The 21,436-nt window shown below is 44.3% G+C and overlaps 1 protein-coding gene and 1 non-coding gene across 3 annotated transcripts; both read left to right on the plus strand.

The window, feature by feature from the left end:
* Positions 1-6,862: 6,862 nt before the first annotated feature.
* Slc25a3 (solute carrier family 25 member 3) lies at positions 6,863-14,158 on the plus strand. 2 transcript variants are annotated; one of them, XM_028880222.2, is made up of 8 exons: positions 6,863-6,963; positions 7,216-7,364; positions 8,613-8,737; positions 11,541-11,720; positions 12,063-12,244; positions 12,723-12,895; positions 13,601-13,711; positions 13,810-14,158. In XM_028880222.2, the coding sequence occupies exons 2-8, from the start codon at positions 7,220-7,222 to the stop codon at positions 13,968-13,970; spliced, it is 1,077 nt and encodes a 358-aa protein (XP_028736055.1). In that variant the 5' UTR covers positions 6,863-6,963; positions 7,216-7,219; the 3' UTR covers positions 13,971-14,158. The 2 variants fall into 2 exon arrangements, with proteins under 2 accessions (XP_028736055.1, XP_028736057.1); XM_028880224.2 differs by lacking the exon at positions 8,613-8,737 and adding an exon at positions 8,903-9,024.
* LOC114700586 lies at positions 12,408-12,651 on the plus strand. Its single transcript, XR_003735718.1, has one exon. It is a non-coding gene; the product is annotated as a small nucleolar RNA SNORA53 (small nucleolar RNA).
* Positions 14,159-21,436: the final 7,278 nt, after the last annotated feature.

Consider the following 21,436-nt stretch of genomic DNA (forward strand, 5'->3'; position numbering starts at 1 on the left):
GTCAGTAGCAAATGCCAGTCTTCTTCCTCATTTGGGTAGTACAGCTTTTCCTGCGCTTGCTCTTCTCTTACACATAGCCCTGGTGGGGAAGGGCTCCAGCCTTCCTGTCATTTGGCTCTGCTATATGCTTACCTTGTCTTTCTCTCTGCCTACTTCTATTCTGGGTAGAGGAAGACCCTGCTGTGCCGTCAAAATTGTTCTGTTATAAAATTTCTTTTTTCTTGTAATGATAAATTCCTGGTTCTCAATTTGACCAGAAAAAAAACTTATTGAACATACTGTTGGAAGAATTTGTGAGGTTGCCTCTTGGGAAGATTAAGTGGGTAGGGAAGCCCATCCCTTAGGGTAGACAGCAACTTCTGCCACATAATCACCTCAAGGGTGTTGTCCCAGTCACTGTTCTGTTACTGTGAAGAGACACCATGAACTCTGCAACTCTTTTTATTCACAATGGGAGTTTGTTTGTTTTTGTTTTTTTTTTTTTTTTTTTTTTTTTTTTTTTTTTGAGACAGGGTTTCTCTATGTAACAGTCCTGGCTGTCCTGGATCTCACTCTGTAGACCAGGTTGTTCTCGAACTCATTGAGATCTACCTGCCTCTGCCTCCCAAGCGCTGGGATTAAAGGTGTATGCCGCCGCCGCTGCCGGCACCACCCCCTGCAACTCTTATAAAGGAAAACATTTAACTGGGGCTGGCTTACAGTTCGGAGGTTTAGTCCATTATCAGCATGGCAGGAAGCATGGCAGCATGCAGGGAGACATGGCACTGGAGAGGTAGCTGAGAGTTCTACATCTAGATCTGAAGGCAGCAGGAAGAGAGAGAGACCCTGGGCCTGGCTTGGGCTTCTGAACCCCCAAAGCCCACCCCCACCAGTGACACACTTCCTCCAACAAGGCCACACCTCCTAATCCCTCCCAAGCAGTGCCACTCCCTGGTGACCAAGCGTTCAAATATATGACCCTATGGGTCCCATTTCTATTCAAACCACCACAGGTCTCTGTCTCTCTTGTTGTTTTGTTTGTTTTGTGATACAGGGTTTCTTTGTGTAGTTTTGACTGTCCTGGTTTTATAGACTATAGATTAAAGGCACTGGCTACCATCACCAGCTCTCCATCTCTTGTATCCATTTACTAGTTTGGCTATTCAATGAAAAAGAGGGAAAAAAAACCTCCAAACATATTATTGGATGCTATCTCTGAATTGACCTCAATTCCTAGAGACCCAAAATACCATGTAGGTCACCAGCCTGAAAGGAGACTTCAGGAGTCTAGCAATCAGTAGTCTATGGATGAAATCTGTCTCATTGGGTCTCACCACACTAATCTGATCATAATTCTCTAGTTTTGAAATGCACATATAGCCATAAGTTTCTCCGGTCCCACCTGGCCCTGCAGTTCCACAGCTGCTTATAAAATAATCATTCAGAAGCTTAATATTAATTGCAAATTCTACGGCCTGTTGGCTCAGGCTTATTGCTAGCTGGCTCTTACAACTTAACTCATCCCATTTCTATTAATCTATGTTTTGCCACGTGGCTTACCGGGACCTTCACATCTTGCTTCTCCTGGCGTGGGCTCTCAGCATCTTCTCATTCTCCTTTCTTCTACTCCTTCTCCAGTTAGAATGTCCCGCCTAACCTTATTCTGCCTCACCATTGGCTACACAGCTTTATCTATGAACCATTCAGAGCAACACAGATTCAAAGCATACAGAAAGACATCCCACAGCATGCACATTGGGAATGTATGAACTCAGCATTGGCAGAGTCCCTGTGCCGAGCCTCTGGTCTGTGGGATGAGGACTGTTATCATCTAAAAGACCCAAGCATCCCTGATGGTCTAGTGGTTAGAACTTGGCGCTCTCATCATATAAAAGGCCCAGGGAAAGGCACTAGAAATTCCAAAATGTTAAACCAAAGCTGTGCTACATTCCTGCAGAGATTAATGGCATGATCAAGGACTTTATTATTTATTTGTTTATATATTTATTGTTGAGACAAAGTTTCTGTGTAGTCCTGGCTGTCCTGGAACTCACTCTTGTAGACCAGGCTGGCCTTGAACTGAGAGATCCTCCTGCCTCTGCCTCAAGAGTGCTGGGATTAAAGGTGTGCAATATATATATGCATATATATTTATTTATATTTTCTGTGAATGAGTGCTTTGCATGTATTTATATACTTCATACCTGTCTGGTGCTCACAAAGGCCAGAAGAGGGCACTAGATTTCAGTAACTAAAGTTACGGATGGTTGTAAGGCCCCTGGGGAACACTGGGAACTGAAACCAGGCCCTCTGTGAGAACAGCAAGTGATTTTAACCACTGAGCCACCTCATCTGCCCACATCAAGGACTTAAAAAATGCAGGGATAACCAGGTATGGTAGTGCATACCTTAAATTCCAGGCAGAGGCAGGCCGATCTCTGCTGAGGCCAGCCTGGTCTACAAAGTAAGTTCCAGGACATCCAAGGCTACATAGCAAGACCTTGTTCCAAAACAAAAAGCAAACAAACAAGAAAACACCAGAGATACAGGGATGAGGATTCCTACCACGTCCCCATTCAGCTGTACTGTGTGACGTGTGGATTATAGTAAAGTGAATAAGGCAGCATACTTTTGGGTCCTGATATTGAGATGGTGAATGCTTTTTTCCTTCCTCCTCCAAGTAAAGACATTTAGGAACACTGTACTTTCACCTGGTTTGAGCTAGCCATGTTTTATCACCATCTTTCCCCAGAGCTAATTAACTCTCCAGCTCTGTGTCATAGTCCACAATGACCTTGATTACTTCCCTGTGGTGGCGCACGATCGTGTGTGTGTGTGTGTGTGTGTGTGTGTGTGTGTGTGTGTGTGTGTGAGAGAGAGAGAGAGAGAGAGAGAGAGAGAGAGAGAGAGAGAGAGAGAGAAGAGAGAGAGAGACTGTATGTAGAGGTCACAGGACAACTTTGTAGAGGTGGTTTTCTCCTTCACTCTTTATGTGCATTGTGGGAATTGAACTTGACCTCGGGCTGGCTTCTTTACCTGCTGAGTTATCTCACCAGCCCTGTGACTTCTTCACTGTTTTGTAAAGCTGCAACTATATTTCCCAGAATTCCTTTCCCTACATGGTTTTGAGTTGGGGTTAACCGTAGGAAAAATCTGTCTACTGTTGGGGAAGCAGAAGTGAAACAGCAGCGGTTGTTACCCTATGAAGGTCACCTTGCTGGCAGGACAGATAAGCACACGGCTCTGCCAGCTAGCCATGAATGGCATCCACCAGCTTCCGGACCAGATGCATACATAGCACCGAGGGGCAGGGCGTCAGCTTTATCCAGCTATAGCAATGTTATCTGGCGTTGGGAGAAAGGAGCAGAGGCAGGAGTAGAATACACTTTATAAGCTATAAAAATAAAAGCCACCTTATAAACCTTCAAGACTACCTCTGTTTCTATGAGATCAAATCAGGTGGACGAACCTGGCAAGTGGGAGCCCAAGGCACACAGGTGTCTGGGTACTTTTCACCCTATCTGTCACTGCTTTCCTATACCCTCTCCACTCCTGAATTCTTCCTGAGACTTTTGCCAGTCGGGAAGATGTAGTGTTTTGGGGGAGGAGATGGCCAGACAAAGTTGCTAGGAGACGGCAGTGACATTGTGACTTTTCTTGGGCCAATAAAAGTTGCTTGTATATTCATTAACTCCATCTTCCTGGAACGCCAGCTCTCACCAGACACGTCCTGAATGTCAAAGTCCCACCTACGTGTCAGAACTTAGGTTGGGTGGCTGTCACATCTGTGGAGGGACAGACATCACACGTCTATTTGATGGTAGAACTTGGTTGACAAGCAATCCACCTCTCTTGGGAAAATAACTTCTTTCAATATTCCTTTGAGACCTTGTTAATAAGTAACTGAAAATTCCATCTGTGTCGTCTTAAGTACATCTTCCGCATTCTTGTGATTTTTGTATATGGCCCTCGGCCTTATGTATAAGGACCAACTCTGCCTTAATGTCCACCCACCTATACTATGCTAAATGGAAGAGTTTAGGAGGCTGTTGAGATGGTTCAGCATACCAAGACTGGCAAGCCAGGACCCACTTGGTAGAGAGAGAAAACCAACTGGAAGTTGTTCTCTAACTTCTGTGTGTGTACACATGAGCACACACACACACACACACACACACACACACACACACACAATGATAATAATACATAAAAATTCAAGAAATGGGAGTTTTAATATTGTGCCTAGATAATACTTTTAAAGCATATTTTAAGATTTTATTCTGTGTGTGTGTGTGTGTTGGGGGGGGTAGGTGCATGTGAGCCGTGGCACACATGTAGAAATCAGAGGGCAGCTTTTGAGAATCTGTGGGTCTCAGAAACCCAGTTCCGGATGTTAGGTTTGGCTACAGCCACTTTTCTCTGAGCTATCTGGACGCTCACCTTATCTTTTTGGGGGATGGAATTCACAGCCTCTTTTACCACTTGGCTATGTCTCCAGCCCTGGGGTGGTTTGAATGAGAAATGTCCCCCATAGTCCTGGTGCTTGGTGCCTTGGTAACACTGTTTGGGAGGTTTACCAGTCCTGTTTTATGGACCTGGGCGGTGGGCTTTGAGATGAAAAGGCCTTGCCTACTTCTGGTTTCCTCTCTCTGCTTCCTGTTTGTTATTGAAGCTGTGAGCTCTCAGCTTCCTGATCTTGCCACCATGCCGGCTGGGTGCTGCCATGCCTCCCCCCTGCCTACCACGCCCTCTGCGTGCTGCCACGCCTCCCCACCATGATGGATGGAATCTTAGCGCTTACCCCTCTGAAAGTGTAAGCCCAAATAAACCCTTCCTTTTATACGTTGCCTTGGTCATGATGCCGTATCACAGCAACAGAAAAATAACTAATGTGTGCTGTGGATATTGCTCTATATAAATAAAACACAGATGGCCAGTGACCAGGCAGGAAGTAGGTTGCCAGGCAGGAAGTAGGTGGGACAAGGAGAGAGGAGAATTCTGGGAAGCGGAAGACTAAGGGGAGAGACACTGCAGCCACCGCCAGGACAAGCAGCATGTGAAGATGCCGGTAAGCCACCAGCCACGTGGCAAGGTATAGATTTATAGAAATGGGTTAATTTAAGATAAAAGAACAGTTAGCAAGAAGCCTGCCACGGCCATACAGTTTATAAGTGATATAAGCGTCTGAGTGATTATTTTATAAGTGGATTGTGGGACTGCGGGGCTTGGGGAACCTGGAGAGAAGCTCTCCAGCAACAAATGTGTAGTTAGCTTTCTTTGGGGACCGCCAGCCCTCAAATAATGACACAGATTTATTTATTTTTTTAATAAATGTATTCATTATGTATACAATGTTCTGCCTGCGTGTACACCTGCAGGCCAGAAGAGGGCACCAGATCTCATTACAGATGGTTGTGAGCCACCATGTGGGTGCTGGGAATTGAACCCGTGTCCTCCGGAAGAGCAGCCAGTGCCCTTAACCTATGAGCCATCTCTCCAGCCCCAGTGACTTATTAATTATGAAATCTCGGCCTTTAGCTCGGGTTTGTTCCCAACTAGCTCTTATAACTTAAATTAACCCACTTCTGTTAATCACTGTTCTACCATGTGGCTTCTTACCTCCTTCATTCTGTATATCCGACTTGCTCCACAGCTCGCTGGTGTCTCTTGTGTGCCTAGATTCTTCTCCAGTTCCTCCCTCTCTCTCCGGAAGTCATGCCTATTCTCTCCTGCCTAGCTATTGGCCATTCAGCTCCTTATTAAACCAATCAGAAGGCACCTTTCACACAGTGTGATCCAATATGCCGCAACACCAATGTAAGCCTCCTAAGTTTATGGAAAATGTTTTGTAACTTTTTTTTTTTTTCTGAGACAAGGTTTCTCTGTGAAACAGCCCTGACTGTCCTGGATCTCGCTCTCACTGTCCTGGCCTCAGACTCACAGAGATCCGCCTGCCTCTGCCTCCCGAGTGCTGGGATTATAGGCGTGCACCACCACCGCCCGGCTGAAGAAGAATTTAAAAATGACACAGCAAAGCATTAAACACAGAGGTAGACCTAGTGTAACTACAGTGGTCAGCCCACGAGCCAGCTCTGTGAGTGTCTTAGGTTAAATAAAAGGCTTAGTAAAGATGAGCTAAATTTCCCAGGAAAATGTTAAAAGCAAGAATGTTTAAACCCTTCTCACATGGAACTAGGCCCCTCCTTCTTGATGTGAAGGTAGTGATGATCTTCTGAATGTCGTAAGCACACACTGGCAGTCCACTTTCATTCCATCGCATCTCTGTGCCTCCAGGAATGAAGCATTGAATATCTCCACGCGACATTACTGCAAAGCAGAAGCTGTTTTGTGTATTGTATGAGTTCTTCCTGCACATTCTTTCCCCTGTACCTGGTGGAAAATTTAGACAGGCCTATGTCTAAAGTCAGTGAGTGGAATTTTTTTTTTTTACAATAAGTATGATGATGGCAGGCATTGAGACATGATACGATCTTGTAGCCACCGCCCAGCTTCAATAGCTAAATAAACCTATCCCTTAAAACATTCCTGCTTTTAAAACTTTATCCCAGCCATGACTTAAAGGTATGTAAAAATTCCTGGCGCCAAGGAGAAACACCTGAAGGTGAAGGGACAAAGTGGGTAGGTCGCCTGCAGGACCAAGGCCAAGATTACAAAAAAAAAAAAAAAAAAAAAAAAAGGGCATGGCTCGGGGTGTGCGCCTGCGCAGTACGAATCCTCCTGCGCACTCGCAGGCCCGGAAGGGCCGGGGGCGGCCGGGGGCGGGGATAAGGTTGCTAGGAGGACGTGGTGACGCCCGGGGCTCCGCGCTCCTCTCCGCCAATGAGCGGCGCGCGGCGCAGTGACGCACGGGGTGGCGTCACGGTGACGCCGCGCGAAAGGGCACCGATCTCCGGGCGGGGAGGACATTCGGCCTCTGTGCGCCGCAGCCTGGCCGAGCGAGCGGTTGAGTGTTCGCCATCTTAGGCAAGTGCGCGCGGCCCGGGCCTGGGCGCGGAGGGTGCGGGGCGCCGAGCCCTCAGGTCCCTGGTGGCCGCCGCCTTGGCGGTGGGCCCGGCCGGGCGCGGCGTCCCTGGGGGTTGGCGGGGGGAAGACGCCGTGACCTCGTCAAGGGCGCCGCCGAGCCGGCGTGGGTCGGGCTCGGTGACGGCCTCCGGTGCCAGGGCCCCGTGCGGGGTCCCTCACCTCCCCGCTTCTCTCTCTCTTCCCCCGCCGCAGGAGCATGTTCTCGTCCGTGGCACATCTGGCCCGGGCGAACCCCTTCAACGCGCCGCATCTGCAGCTGGTGCACGATGGCCCCTCGGGCCCCCGCAGCCCCCCGGGCCCGCCCCGGCGTTTCCGCCACCTGGCAGCCGCCGCCGTGGAAGGTGAGGCCACACCGTGCTCTGTGCGAGCGCCAGAGCCATGCTGTCCCCCCTGCTCCACCTTACCCCACCACCACCCCACTGCTCAGCCTCCGAGACCCGGGCTGGAGGTCCCGGAAAGGACCGATCCCGGGCGCTGACCCTGGGATGTCAGCTCTGACACCCGAGGCCGCTGTCGGGATCCTTGGCCCTCCCTCAAGGGCGTGGAAGGGCCCGGGCCCAGCGCCACTCAGTGACCTCTCTGTGTCCCCAAAGGAGTAGAGGCAGAGAGGCGGTTCCCAACTTCTTTATCTCCCCCCCATGTGCCCGCTTGGTCAGCCAAGTCAGCTGGGTAAAGTCTCCTTTCTGATCACTGGTCAGCCACAGTTGCAACTCCATAACTTCTGATTTGATTTGGCTCTTTTTTTTTTTTTTAACCCCCTCCTGGAAAAAGACTCCTTTGCGCTCACATTTTCCAAGGTTTTTTTTTTTTCTTTTTTGGTTAGCTGATGGGGGCGGTGGTGTCATCTTTTCGTTTGGTTGTCTGTCAGGTGATGGGAGGGGGTCTCTCGCTTTTGGTGCTGCTGGTGAAGGAGATGACTTGCAGAATGTTATTAAGAGGTTATCTTCTGGGATTCGAGGTGGTTGATTTAATTGTTTGTCTTAAATCCCAATGGAACATGGGTACAGGGAAACCTGAACACGGAATTATAGAGGTCAAAAGTGGTTACCGACACTGCCCGTCATTCATGTGCTTCTGTTATGTCTTAAAGGTAAATCGAAAAGTCTTTCCGCTTTCCGATTTATTTCCTTTCATCTTCCTCTGCTTTAAAAAGCTAAATGGTTAACGTTTTTTGACGGCAGAAATTAGAGGCACATGTGGTTTTATGGGAGTTCATGAGTGAGTAGTTGGTTAATAGCTGGCGTAAACGTTAAAGTTAGCAGGTTCTGTACCTGTCAAGTGCTCTTTTTGAATTTGATTTGTCCTTTACTCTCTTAGCAACTGCGCTTAGTTGAAGTTACCAGGGTAGGAACTTTTAGAGAATAGTCAAAGTAAGAGGCAATTAAAATCTCACAGATACACATCCTGATAATTTTAAGTGATTTGATTTGACAATGAACTCATCTTTCTAACTAATTGTAGCTGGTGGCTAAAGCTGCCTAGTAGTTATAGTACTATTTCAAAAGGAAATAGAAATTTTTTTTTCTTAATTCCCCTCAACTTCTCAATCTCTGAAGAAATAATTGATTTTTTTTTCTTCAATCAAACAGAGGAGTATAGCTGTGAATATGGATCTGGCAGATTCTTTATCCTCTGTGGAGTTGGAGGAATTATTAGCTGTGGCACAACACATACAGCATTGGTTCCTCTAGATCTGGTTAAATGCAGAATGCAGGTTTGTGTTGCATGTTGGACTAAAGCGTTGAAATATGGTTGCTAAGTTGTAAGATGTAGACTGCTACTAACAAGATGTGTGGAAACCTAACTACCGAGGAGGTAAGTTGATGACCACTAATACAAGTTTATATTAAAATGCACGGTGTGTCTTGTCTTATTGCAGAGTACAGTTGTGAATTTGGCTCCATGAAGTATTATGCACTGTGTGGCTTTGGTGGGGTCTTAAGTTGTGGGCTGACACACACTGCTGTTGTTCCCCTGGATTTAGTAAAATGCCGCATGCAGGTTTGTATTGGCATGAGTGGTTTTATTTATACTTATTTTTACTGTATAAATGAATAATATTGATGTGTTAGTATGTGGGTGGGTGTCTGGTAGATGGCAGCCTCTGGGAGCTGGTTCACACCACTTGAAACTTGTCCCAGGCTGTCAGGTTTGCAGGCAAGCACCTGCCATTTTACTGGCCTGGGTGTATTCTGTATATGTGGTTTCTCTTACTAACTAAAAAATGGTTTTAAGCTAGAATGTAATTATATCACTTCCCTCTTCCTTTGCTCCCGACAACCCCTCCCCTGCATCCACTTCCCCTCAAATTGATGGCCTCATTTTTTACTAGTATATATTGTGCTGGAGATGGAACCACGGTCTTTAGTATGTGTGCTAGGAGCACCCTCAACCACTGAGCTACAGTTCCAGCCTTTTGTTTCTTAAAAGATTTATTTTTACTTTATACATGTGTATACCTACATGTATGTTCATGTACCACATGTGTGCCTGGTGCCCAAGAATGCCACAACAGGGCATCTGATTCCCTGGAGCCTGAGTTACAGGTGGTTGTGAGCCATCTGGGTGCTGAGAATCCAGTCCAGTGCTCCTAACCAGCCCCAGTTCTCAGCCGTTTAAAGAGCTTCACAACTGAGAAGTGGAGGCATCACAACTGCTGGCTTCAGGAAAGAGATTCCTAGTTCTTTTTCATTTTCTTTTTTAAGGTGGTTTTTGTTTGTTTTGTTTTGTTTTTGGATTGTTACTTAAGTATGTGGATGCCCAAGGAGGCCAGAAGAGGGTGTCCCATCTCCTGGAGCTGGAGCTACCAGGGTTGTGAGCTGTATGGCGTGGGTGCAGGGAGCTGAACTCTGCTGGAAGGGGCAGTATGAACTCTTAGCACTGAGCTGCCTCTCGGTTCTCCTTGACTGTGCCTCTCACACGTGTGAGTAGATTGTTAGCTGGTCTCGGTTTTGCTGTAAGGGCATCGTAACTGCTGGTATTTAGTTCTGGCCAGAGGCCTTTTTCAAGGCTTACTAATTTAAGACCCCTAGTAGTCATTGCATAAGTATTTTATATATCAGAATGGGTAATCAGTCTTCTTCCTGTGTATGTGAAGTAATTCCTGTCCCTAAATACTAATAGACTGAGACAGAGATCATGTTGATTTCTCAAAGCTCTTACTGTCTATAGGAAAATTTGTGAGCATTGCCTCTTCTATATTTTTTTATTATTTGAATATTTTATAACTATTAAAAGTAATCAAACATTAAAAATTTATTTGTCCCAAACAGGATTAGAAGTCTCCTTACCTAAAAGAGAAAGGAAGGTGAAATATTAGAGGGAGAGAGGAAGGTGATGTATCCCAACCCTTCTAGTACTGGCAGAAATAGTGAGATAAGCCCCTACCCCATTGGTTGTTAAGTGAACAGATGTGAAGTATAGCTTCTCTGAAACATGCATGTCTTCTGGAGTGAATTTAATTTCTGAAGTAAAAGAGATTCTCAGATGCTGTACCTCTAAAAATTGTATTTAGTTTGATTATCTACTGTTCACAAAGGTCTACAGTATAGTATAGTCTACTTAAAGGATTCCGATATCAGGAATACATATTTACATATTTAGACAATAAATAGCTTTAAGTTGTTTTAAAAGGTAATGTGCTAGGTGTGGTGGTACGTGCCTTTAATCCCAGCACAGGCAGGTAGACCTCTTCAGTTTGATGCTAGCCTGAGCTGTATAGTGAGAGAGACCCTGTCTCGATAAAGAAAAAAGTGATGAGAATTAAGAACAGTTTTGTTTTTTTTGTTATTGTTGGAATTTTATAGTTATGACTATCCAAGAGTTAAGTATAGTTTAAAGGAACCTAGACCTTGATGTAGAAGTTGTTTCTACTTATAAAAACAATCCTGAGTAGGGCCTGGGAAGTGGTAGCTCATGCTTATAATCCAGCACTTGGGAGGCAGATGTAGGAGGCTTGCTATGAGTTTGAGGCCAGCCTGGGATAGGGACCCTGTTTTAAACACCCACATCTTCCTGGTTTGGCTAGGAAGGTGGCTTAGTTGGTAGAGTATTTGTTATGTTAGTATGAAGAATTTAGGTGATATTCCTAAGCACCTGTGTAAAAAGTTGGGCATGCCTATAATCCCACTGTCAGGGAGGATACAGGAGGATCCCTGGAGTTCTCTGCCAGCTAGCCTGAGATGCAGGCACTGTTGTGGAGAAGATCCCAAAGTAAATGTTCCCAGCATCAACTTCTGACCTCCACATGCATGCACACAGAAGCACACACACATGATATACCACAGATTTTTAGAAATCATAGGTGTTTATATTAAGCTAAGAACTGGCATATACCTTTTTTTTGTAGTTATTAAATTTTAAAATAAAAAAGAAACTTAGTAGAATACAATGTTTGCAAAGTGTTAGATTATTTTTAAATTGTATTTTTTTAGAAAACTCATTGTAAACTTGCAAATAAACACCACACAGCTAATTAACATGGATCTTTGCATTTTATTAACATTTTCCTTCTTAAGGTGGACCCTCAGAAGTACAAGGGCATATTTAATGGGTTCTCCGTTACACTGAAAGAGGATGGTGTTCGTGGTCTGGCTAAAGGATGGGCCCCAACTTTCATTGGCTACTCCATGCAAGGGCTCTGCAAGTTCGGCTTTTATGAAGTCTTCAAAGTCTTATATAGCAACATGCTTGGTGAGGTATGTGATTTAACCCTGACACTAAAAGTCCCGAGTGTTGGGGATCAAGAAGGATGTTGTGCTTTTTGTTTGACTTACCATGCTTTATAGCTAAAGAAATGGCCCCTGGAATAGTGAGCAGCCTGTCTCAAATCATAAAGGGAGGATGAAAAACAAAGTGTATTCCATACATTACTATGCTCCTCTTAGTGCCTATATTGGATTTCTGTGAAGCTTGTCTTAGACCAAAAAAGGGGAGAGGAATATTTTTAAGATGTCTGAAGTTGTGTTGTGTCATAGAAAGTCACATTGAAATAAGACAGTGTGGCAGTGATTCACGTCTGTTCTGTATTTGATTTTTAGGAAAACACCTATCTGTGGCGCACGTCACTGTATTTAGCTGCTTCTGCCAGTGCTGAATTCTTTGCTGACATTGCCCTGGCTCCTATGGAAGCTGCTAAAGTCCGAATCCAAACCCAGCCTGGCTATGCCAACACATTGAGGGAAGCTGTTCCCAAAATGTATGGCGAAGAAGGCTTAAATGCGTAAGTGAGCCTTTTCCTGAAAGTAACCACCGGGGAGAGAGCTTGAGTCCATTTGTCCACCTGAAAATGAGTTAACTTGTTTAAGTGTCTGTGGACTTGGGTGGGTTGGGCTTGTTAGAGCATCTCTAATATACTGACAGTTAACTTGTGTGTTTCGTGTACCAACATGCTTCCTTAGATCCACCTTTGTGGGTGATCTTGAACTGAGTTCTACTTGTAAACTTCTTGTTTCTTGTAGTTCCAGTCCAAGAAACATCCAGCAACTTTGTTGGTTGTATAGTCAAAGGTGCTTGAGTCATTGGCATGTGAGATGAATATACCTGCATGCTAGTCTTAGGTTCTGATGGAAATGACTGGCGTCATGCTGTCATGTGTTACTGTCAGGACTCGACTGGTGTGCGGACACTTGTGTGCTGGTGGGAATCTCCGCTAGGCTAACTCGGGCCCCTGTGTAATTAGCCTCCTCCTCATTTCCTAGGTTCTACAAGGGCGTTGCTCCTCTGTGGATGAGACAGATCCCATACACCATGATGAAATTTGCCTGCTTTGAACGTACTGTTGAAGCATTGTACAAATTTGTGGTTCCCAAGCCCCGAAGTGAATGTTCAAAGGCAGAGCAGCTGGTTGTGACATTTGTGGCAGGTTACATAGGTATGGCTTACTTATTTACATTCTTTATTTACTTAGTTATTTATATATAGGCAGGGTCTCACTATATAACCATGGCTGTCCTGGAATTCACTCTGTAGACCAGGATGGCTTTGAACTCACAGAGATCCACTTGCCACTGTCTCCCATGTGCTGGCATTAAAGGTGTGCACCACCACCCCCTCTAGCTGGTATGAATTATTTAGAACACACTTGTTCATGAAATTATGAGCAGATTGTATTCACTTCCGTTATTGGTCCCTTTGTGAAGAAAAAACTTCCAAAGGTTAAAAAATGCAGTTTTGTTTTCCTGTTTTTATGCTCTGCTGGATTCATAAATACTTTCTAATTACTTCCTAAAAGTTATTTTATAATTCCCATTATTATTATGGCATACCACTATTATGCTTGAAAATGCATCTGCTTATAGCCATCTATCTATAACTCCATATGCAGGAGATAATGCCCTTTTCTGACCTCTGAGAGCATGCCATTTGTGAGCATACAAGGCATGCATATGGTACACATGCATACATACATGCAGGGAAAACACACACATAGAAAATGAATAAATATAAATTTTTTAAAAAAAGATTTAAATAATAAAACTAGAGAGCCAATGTGGTAACACATGCCTGTAATCCTAGTACTTGGGAGGCTGAGGCAGGACTATCACTGAATTTATCTTGATTTTTTTCCCCCCTTCAGCTGGAGTCTTCTGTGCAATTGTTTCTCACCCTGCTGACTCTGTGGTCTCTGTACTGAATAAAGAGAAGGGAAGCACAGCTTCTCAGGTCCTGCAGAGACTCGGCTTCAGAGGTAAGATTGGCTTCCCCCTAAAGAAAAAGCACCATGTGGGGAGTGGCGGGGAGTGGCAGGTGGTGGGACACTCCATTCACACGTCCTCTGTGAACCAGGTGTGTGGAAGGGCCTCTTTGCCCGAATCATCATGATTGGCACTCTGACCGCACTACAGTGGTTCATCTATGACTCCGTGAAGGTCTACTTCAGGCTCCCTCGACCTCCTCCACCTGAGATGCCAGAGTCTCTGAAGAAGAAGCTTGGGTTGACTGAGTAGATTATGTATCAAAGTAACATGGACTGAATCTGCTTGTTGATCAGTGTTGAAGAAAGTACAGAGGAACTTTTATATATTGGACAGTGTAGGAATTGTCTGTTCCGGATGTAATTACTGTAGTACCCTTGCTGAAGGCAAGGGTTTCAAACTTACTCTAAATAAACTCATCCACTCATGATGTCTATGAATTTGTTGTTTTAAAACCTGGTATCGAGGCTTGGCGGGGATGGTTCCTCGCCTTTAATCTCAGCACTCAGGAGGCAGAGGCAGGTGAGTTCAAGGCCAGCCTGGTGTACAGAGCATGTTCCAGAATAGGCTCCAAAGCTACACAGAGACCCTGTCTCAAAAAACCACCAACACCACTAACAAAATCTAGCATTGAAAAAAGATTTAGTCATAAAATAGTATAAAGAATTAAGATATTCTCCCAGGAACAAATGTAAACTAACCATTGGTGTTCTTCCTGAATTGTCTCCTCACTGAAGGAGGTCCTATATTAGGAAATAGTCTTAAGTTTTCAAAACATGGTTTATTAAATATGGATAAACACTCATTTGTGGGTTTGTTTTGACAAGCTAATTTTGGGATAGCAAATTTTTGTCTCATATCCAGTTTTTGAGTTTACTGATCTTTATTTTTAAAAGGTCACCCAAATTAAGACTAATTCTTAGAATGATAGTTAAGGACCAAAACAGGATTGCTAAAAAATTCATAAACTAACCTGCTTTTCACACAACCAGACTAAATCTACTGTCGGCTATTTCCAGTTTGGATTTAAAGAGAAAGACTGCTGGAAAACAGTCGGGTGATTGGAGCTGGAGATGCAACCTCAAGCATACTCAAGACTCCTGAGGTTTAGTTAGGCTTCAACCACATTTTAAAACTACAGTGTAATGTTTTTGTAGGTCAGTTTTCCACTTACTCAAATACAAAGGCCCAATTTATGCTCTTCTGATTACAGTTTTGCCTTGAAGTCCTTGGTTATTTGGAGAGGGCTGACAGTCTCTACATAAGATAAATATAAAATGTGTGTGTATGTGTGCTGGGGTAGGGATTGGGTCCAAGAATTTTGAGACAAGAGGCTGAACTTTTGTATCCCTGGCTGCTGGTCTGGAACTTGACCACAGTGAAGCCAGTCAGGTGACCCTCCTGTCACAGCTTTGGGATTACAGATAAGAGCTACCATAGCTTGCTTCTGCAAGGACTCCAACAGAAATGCTTTTATTATAATTCTGTTTTCTAAGAACGTTGAACTAAATATAGGAGCCGTGCATCTGGTTGGATGTTAATTTCTCTGTTGTCACCTTATGCCTTTACTGAAGAGAGGAGGAAGGGTTAATAGGTGTGGAATTTTTCAGGTGAAACCTTGTGTTTCCTGGGTCTAGCCAGATGGTTACTGTGATACTTGGCATTGGCAGTATGCATTCCTTACTGCCATGTCACAAGACAGGTACCTAAGTTAGGGCACACAATCTCAAGCATTCGAAGTTCTGGCTCTGGATCTTCGGATGGTCTTCAGCTTTTCATTTGCCTGGGCTAGAAAGGTTCTCTTGTAGCATATTGGTGGCTCCAGGGCAGCTGGGGTTGGGTGGCTTCTAAGGCTTGTAGTAAAGGCAAAGATGAAGCTGATTTAGGACTTGACCTTCAGAGTTTTCTAGCAAACTTCCACTGTATGACAAATCCCAGATAAAAAGGAAAGAGTAAAACTGGTTTTTTTTTTTTTTTTTTTTTTTTTTTTTTTTTTTTGAGACAGTTCCTCTATATATTCTGGCTGGTCTTGAACTGACATGACAGGACTGTCTTCTTCCTGAGGGCTGTTATGGAAGGTGTGTACTACCATGCCTTGCCCAAGGCTTTCTTGCTGGGAGGGTCATCTGCCAGAACGTTATAACAGGTGGGATTGGAAATAGAGATAGATTGGTACAGACAACCCAGACTAGATCAAAGACCTCAAACTATTCAGGGTACACAATCAGCCTTTCATTTCTAAAGCATTTTTATTTCTAAATGTAGGATTCAAGAGCAGGTTTTATTTGTAGGTGTTGGTACAAAGTATGCTGTGTTCAAGCTGTTGAGAACTGCTCTTTCCAGTTGAAGAGTTCAAAGTCATTCTGATGGTTACACAAACATTTGTTCTTCAAAATCCAAGTAAAATGTCCACTTAGAAACTTATTCGATGGGTGTATGCCTGTGACCCCATCACTTACGAGATAGAGGCAGGTGATTGCTAGCTTGAGGCCAGTCTGGCTACTTAGAACCTCTGACTTCAGATGTACTAATAAGAAGTACTGATAACAAGTATGCAAATCTAGTAATTTAATACATATGTTGGGGGTGTTTTTTTTTTTTTTTTTTTTAAACATTTCATTTGATCACATGTCTAATGTCAATTCTGTAGACTGGTAGTTCAGTTGAATTGTGTTGGAATTGAAAGTCAAGTGACTGTATACTAATTTCCAGAAGCTTCCAAGATGATAATTACTTACTATTTTTTTTTTTTTTTTAAGATTTATTTATTATGTATACAGTGTTCTATTTGCATGTATCCCTGCAGGCCAGAAGAGGGCACCAGATCTCATTACAGATGGTTGTGAGCCACCATATGGGTGCTGGGAATTGAACTCAGGACCTCTGGAAGAACAACCAGTGTTCTTAACCTCTGAGCCATCTCTCCAGCCCCCGATAATTACTTCTAAGAGCAATTAAATCTCAAAGTCTGATTTTGCTCGATTGTTTGCACTGGGTGACTGGTGTAACAAAAAACATAATTATTGCTTTTTGTGTAAAAGCTTCATGGAATGTTTCAGCCATGCTTTAACTGGTCTTATTGACATTTCTGTGATATTAGAGGGTCCAGAGTGTGCTAGAGAGTCAGGAAGTCCTGCTGTTCACTTGGGAGTTACACATTGCTTCTTTGCATAGGAAATTGTGTGGTTGTTTACATAATTTTTTATTATTAAAGCAAAAATTTCTGTTTAAAACTTCAAGTACCACACAGTACCATACCAGGACAGCCAGAGCTACACAGAAAAATTAAAACAAAAAACAAAAATAAAAAAAACTAATTTTTGATGTTTTTGAAACAAAGTCTCTAAATAGTCCTGCCTGTCCAGGAACTTACTGTGTAGACCAGGCCAGCCTTGAACTCACACAGATCCACCTTACCCTGCCTCCTAAGTGCTGGGATTAAAGGTATCCAACACCATACCTGGCAAGAAACAAACTGATCTTTAAATTCAGAGGAATCTGTAATTTATGGTTGAGTGCTATGCCTTCCTTGAAGTGTCTTAGATTAACTTGAATACAGTTCCTTATGTTGTGACTGCTAACCATAAGATTATTTCTGTTGCTATTTCATAACTGTAATTTTGATACTGTTCTGAGTTAAATACCTGTTTTCTAGTGGTCTTAGGCTGACCCCTGTGTGTGGAGTTTTGTCCTATAGGTTGAGAACAGCCGCTCTAGAGACTGAAGTGTGACCTGGCCAATTCCTACAGTGCAACAATGTCAACATTTTCTTTTTTCTTTCTTCCCCCTGAGACAGGGTTTCTCTGCTTAACAGCCCTGGCTGTCTTGGCACTTGCTCGGTAGCCCAGGCTGGCCTCACAGAGATCCTCCTGCCTCTGCCTCCCGAGTGCTGGTATTAAAGGTGTGTGCCTAGATTGTTGAGTGCCATGCATGCACCAGTCACAGTAAAGCTCGAATATATTAAATGACAGTTTGGGTGGGTCTCCAAATAAAATACAGTTCCTGCCTAATACTGTGGACAGGATTTGGTGTAGAAATCAGGTGGCTTGCTCTGAGGGATGCAGTGATTTGAAGATGGAACATAATCAATTCTAGAGGCAATACTATTCCAAAACCCAAACCTCGGTACCAGGTACTTTGCTAACCAGTGTTAAGGCTGGTCTGTGTCTGCCCCAACGCTCACAGATGAACTATTGCTGATTTTATTGACTATATCTGGCTTGATTTGAAATGTTTTAAAAAAGTACATGCCACAGGAACACAAAGAATCATTATAGACTAATTGCAGGGCTATTGGTAAATATGGCCAAAGTGCATGATAAACCTGAATGGAATGTCTCTATGATTCACTTTTGTATTCCTTTCACTATGTACAGTGAATATACACCAATAAAACTTTTAAAAATTAGACAAAAAAATCTCTACAGTAGTTATTGAAGTAATTTTATTTTCTACTGATAGGAAATAGATCCAGAGGTTTTCATTATTCCATATTTGTCCCAAAAGGTAATTACATGACCAATTGATTCTTTTCTCATACAATAGATCTTGATTACGGTTTCCCCTCCATCAGCTCCCAGCTCCTCCCCACCTCACCTCCAGATCCACTCCTTTTGTCTCATTTAAAGAAAGAGGTAAGGCTGGAGAGATGGCTCAGCAGTTAAGAGCACTGGCTGCTCTTCCAGAGGTCCTGAGTTCAATTCCCAGCAACCACATGGTGGCTGATAACCATCTATAATGAAATCTGGGGCCCTCTTCTGGCATGTGGGCATACATGCAGTCAGAACACTGTGTAGCTAGAGTTTTCCTGCCTTGCCCACAGTCAGGACAAATCTTTGTCACCCGCCAGTCCCACAGCGCTCAGACCCCCAAGTAAACACAGAGACTTTATTGCTTATAAACTGTATGGCCGTGGCAGGCTTTTTGCTAACTGTTCTTATAGCTTAATTTAATACATTTCCATAAGTCTGTACCTTGCCACGTGGCTGGTGGCTTGCTGGCGTCTTCACATGCTGCTTGGTCATGGCGGCGGCTGCAGTGTCTCTCCCTTCAGCCTTTCGCTTCCAGAATTCTCCTCTCTCCTTGTCCACTACTTCTGCTGCCACTGGCAACCAGTGTTTTATTTATTGACCAATCAGAGCAATTTGACATACAGACCGTCCCACAGTAACACTGTGTACATAATAAATCATTAAAAAACGAAAGAAAAGAACAGGCCTCTAAGAGACAACCACGGTCTTAGTCAAAGTTCTATTGCTGTAAAGACACCATGACCATGGGAACTCTTACAAAGGAAAACATTTGGGAGGCACACAAGCAGACATGGTGCTGGAGAAGTAGCTGAGAATTCTACATCTGAATAGCAGGAAGAGAAAGACACTGGGCCTGGCTTGAGGTTCTGAAACCTCAAAGCCCTCATCTAGTGACACACTTCCTCCAACAAAGCCACACCCACTCCAACAAGGCCACACCTCCTACTAATGCCACTCCCTATGAGCCTATGGGAGGCCATTTTCATCACAACAACCAAACATGACAAAATAAAAGATAAAGCAAAAACCATCATATCAAAGTTGGACAAAGCAACCCAACAGGAGGAGAGGAGTCCCAAGAGCAGGCACAAGAGTCAGAGACCCACTCATTCTCACAGGAGTCCCATAAAAACACTAAACTGGAAGCTGTAATGCATGCAGAGTAACTGTGACAGACCGTGCAGGCCCTGTGCTTGCTGCCTCAGTCTCTGTGAGCTCATGTGCACCTTGCTTAGTTGATTCGGAGGGCCTTGTTCTCCTGGTGTCCTCCATGCCCTCTGGCTCTTAGAGTCTTTCTTCCTCCTCTTCCAAGGGGTTCCCTGAGCTCTGAGGGGAGGGATTTGATGGAGACCTTCCATTTAGGCTCTGGCTGTGGGTCTCTGCATCTGTTCCCATCTGCTGTCAGAGGAAGCCTCTCTGATGATGGCTGAATAAGGCACCAATCTACGAGTATAGCAGAATATCAATTAGGAATCATTTTATTGATACTTTTTTTTCTTTTTCTTTCTTTCATTTTTTTTTTTCTTTTTTAGGCCAGTAGTGTTTGGTTTTATCCTAGGTCTCAGGGCTACCTAGTCTCTGGGTCTTGGTCTCGTGCAGTGGACCTTATAGTCACATAATCAGACATTGGTTGGCCACTCCCCCAAGTCCTGTGCCGCCACTGCCCTGGCATATTTTGCAGGCAGGACAGCTTGTAGGTCAGAGGTCTTGTGTTGGGCTGGGCTGGTGTTTACATTTCTATTTTGGTAGCCCGCGGAGTACCTTTCATGACCAAAGACACTAGAATGTAAGGGCGAAGGCTCCATGCAGGCACCAGCCGGACTTCTCGATGTTCAATGAGTTGTGTGGATGTTGTCCTCAGCAATGGGGCCTCTGCTGTCGGCTTGCAGAGAACAACCTATTAGCAACTGCCTGGGCTGTTTGGAGATTTTCATGTGATCCCCTTGGCCAGCAACTCACTTGAATGCAACCTAGTCCCAAGCTCATTTGGTAATAAGAGATGGCCAGTTGAGACTCCATATCCCCCATTATCAGGAGGCTTCATGAGAGTCACCTTCACATATTTTAGGGTTTCCTGCACCAGGTTCTCATATCATCCCTCAAATGCCCCTCAGTTCCAGCTGTCTCTCCCCAAAGTCTCTCCCTCTACTGTTTCTCCCCTCCCTGTCCTTGCCCTGGTAGGACAGCTGGGCTCTAGTGGAGACATATTGCCCTGGCCTATTAATTGTTTTCCCCCCATAATAACTTTTATTAATTATTAATTATATTAATTATTTGGAATTTCATGTAATGCACCCCAATCACACTTCCATTTTTTCCAGGTCCATCCTCCCACCCCCACCCCAAAACAAACAGAAGAAAAAAAATTGCTTATTATTGCAAATTATGTTGTCCATACACTCACTGGAGCATGGTCGAACTCCCCATGGCCAGCCCCTTAAAGAAAACTGAGTCCTTCCCCACCCCACCCCCCACCAGAAGCCATTAACTGTGAAGAGCTACACTTCAGCATCTTTAAAAGCTTCCTGTCTGGACTGTTTCTTTTTTTTGGGGGGGGGGAGTTGGCACAGAAGCCTTCAGTGTCTCTCATTCTTAGTTATGAGTCTGCAGCCATCCACACCACTGCAAAAGAAGCTTCCTTGTCCACAGCAGGGATCCATGGATCCTGTCCATGGCAGCAGCAGGGGTCATGGACATCAACATGGCCTCCGACTGCAACATGGTTCCAGCACTGAAATCTTTCGAGGGGACTTAATCCAGAAAATGAACCATGCTTGGCTATCTTGTTGGAGTCAGGGTGATGGTATGGTTGGGCAGTGTGTCCTGGGACGGTACCTGCACCAGCTCCAGGCTGCTGCCCACCACCCTGTCAGCACCCAGGGCACAACCAATAAGACCTGCTGTTGTGGAATATCCTTTTAACTGTGTAAAGGTGTGTTACATTTGTTTAATTAAACAAAATTAACCCCGGAGTCAGGTGGCTGAGTCAGCAGCTAGCTGACAGGAAGTGGTAGGGAGGAACTAAGTGCAGCATGTATTCTTTAGTGGGTGCTGAGCAGAAGGATAGCCTCTGTTTTGGGAGACAAGAGCAAGGAGAGAAGGTTATGTTAGTTATTATGCAGCGCTCTTTTATTCATTTTATTCATTAAGCGGGGTGAGGCATGACAAAACCCACTGTAAGAGTTT

Source organism: Peromyscus leucopus, chromosome 18 (genome assembly GCF_004664715.2).
Source record: "Peromyscus leucopus breed LL Stock chromosome 18, UCI_PerLeu_2.1, whole genome shotgun sequence".
NCBI lineage: Eukaryota > Metazoa > Chordata > Mammalia > Rodentia > Cricetidae > Peromyscus > Peromyscus leucopus.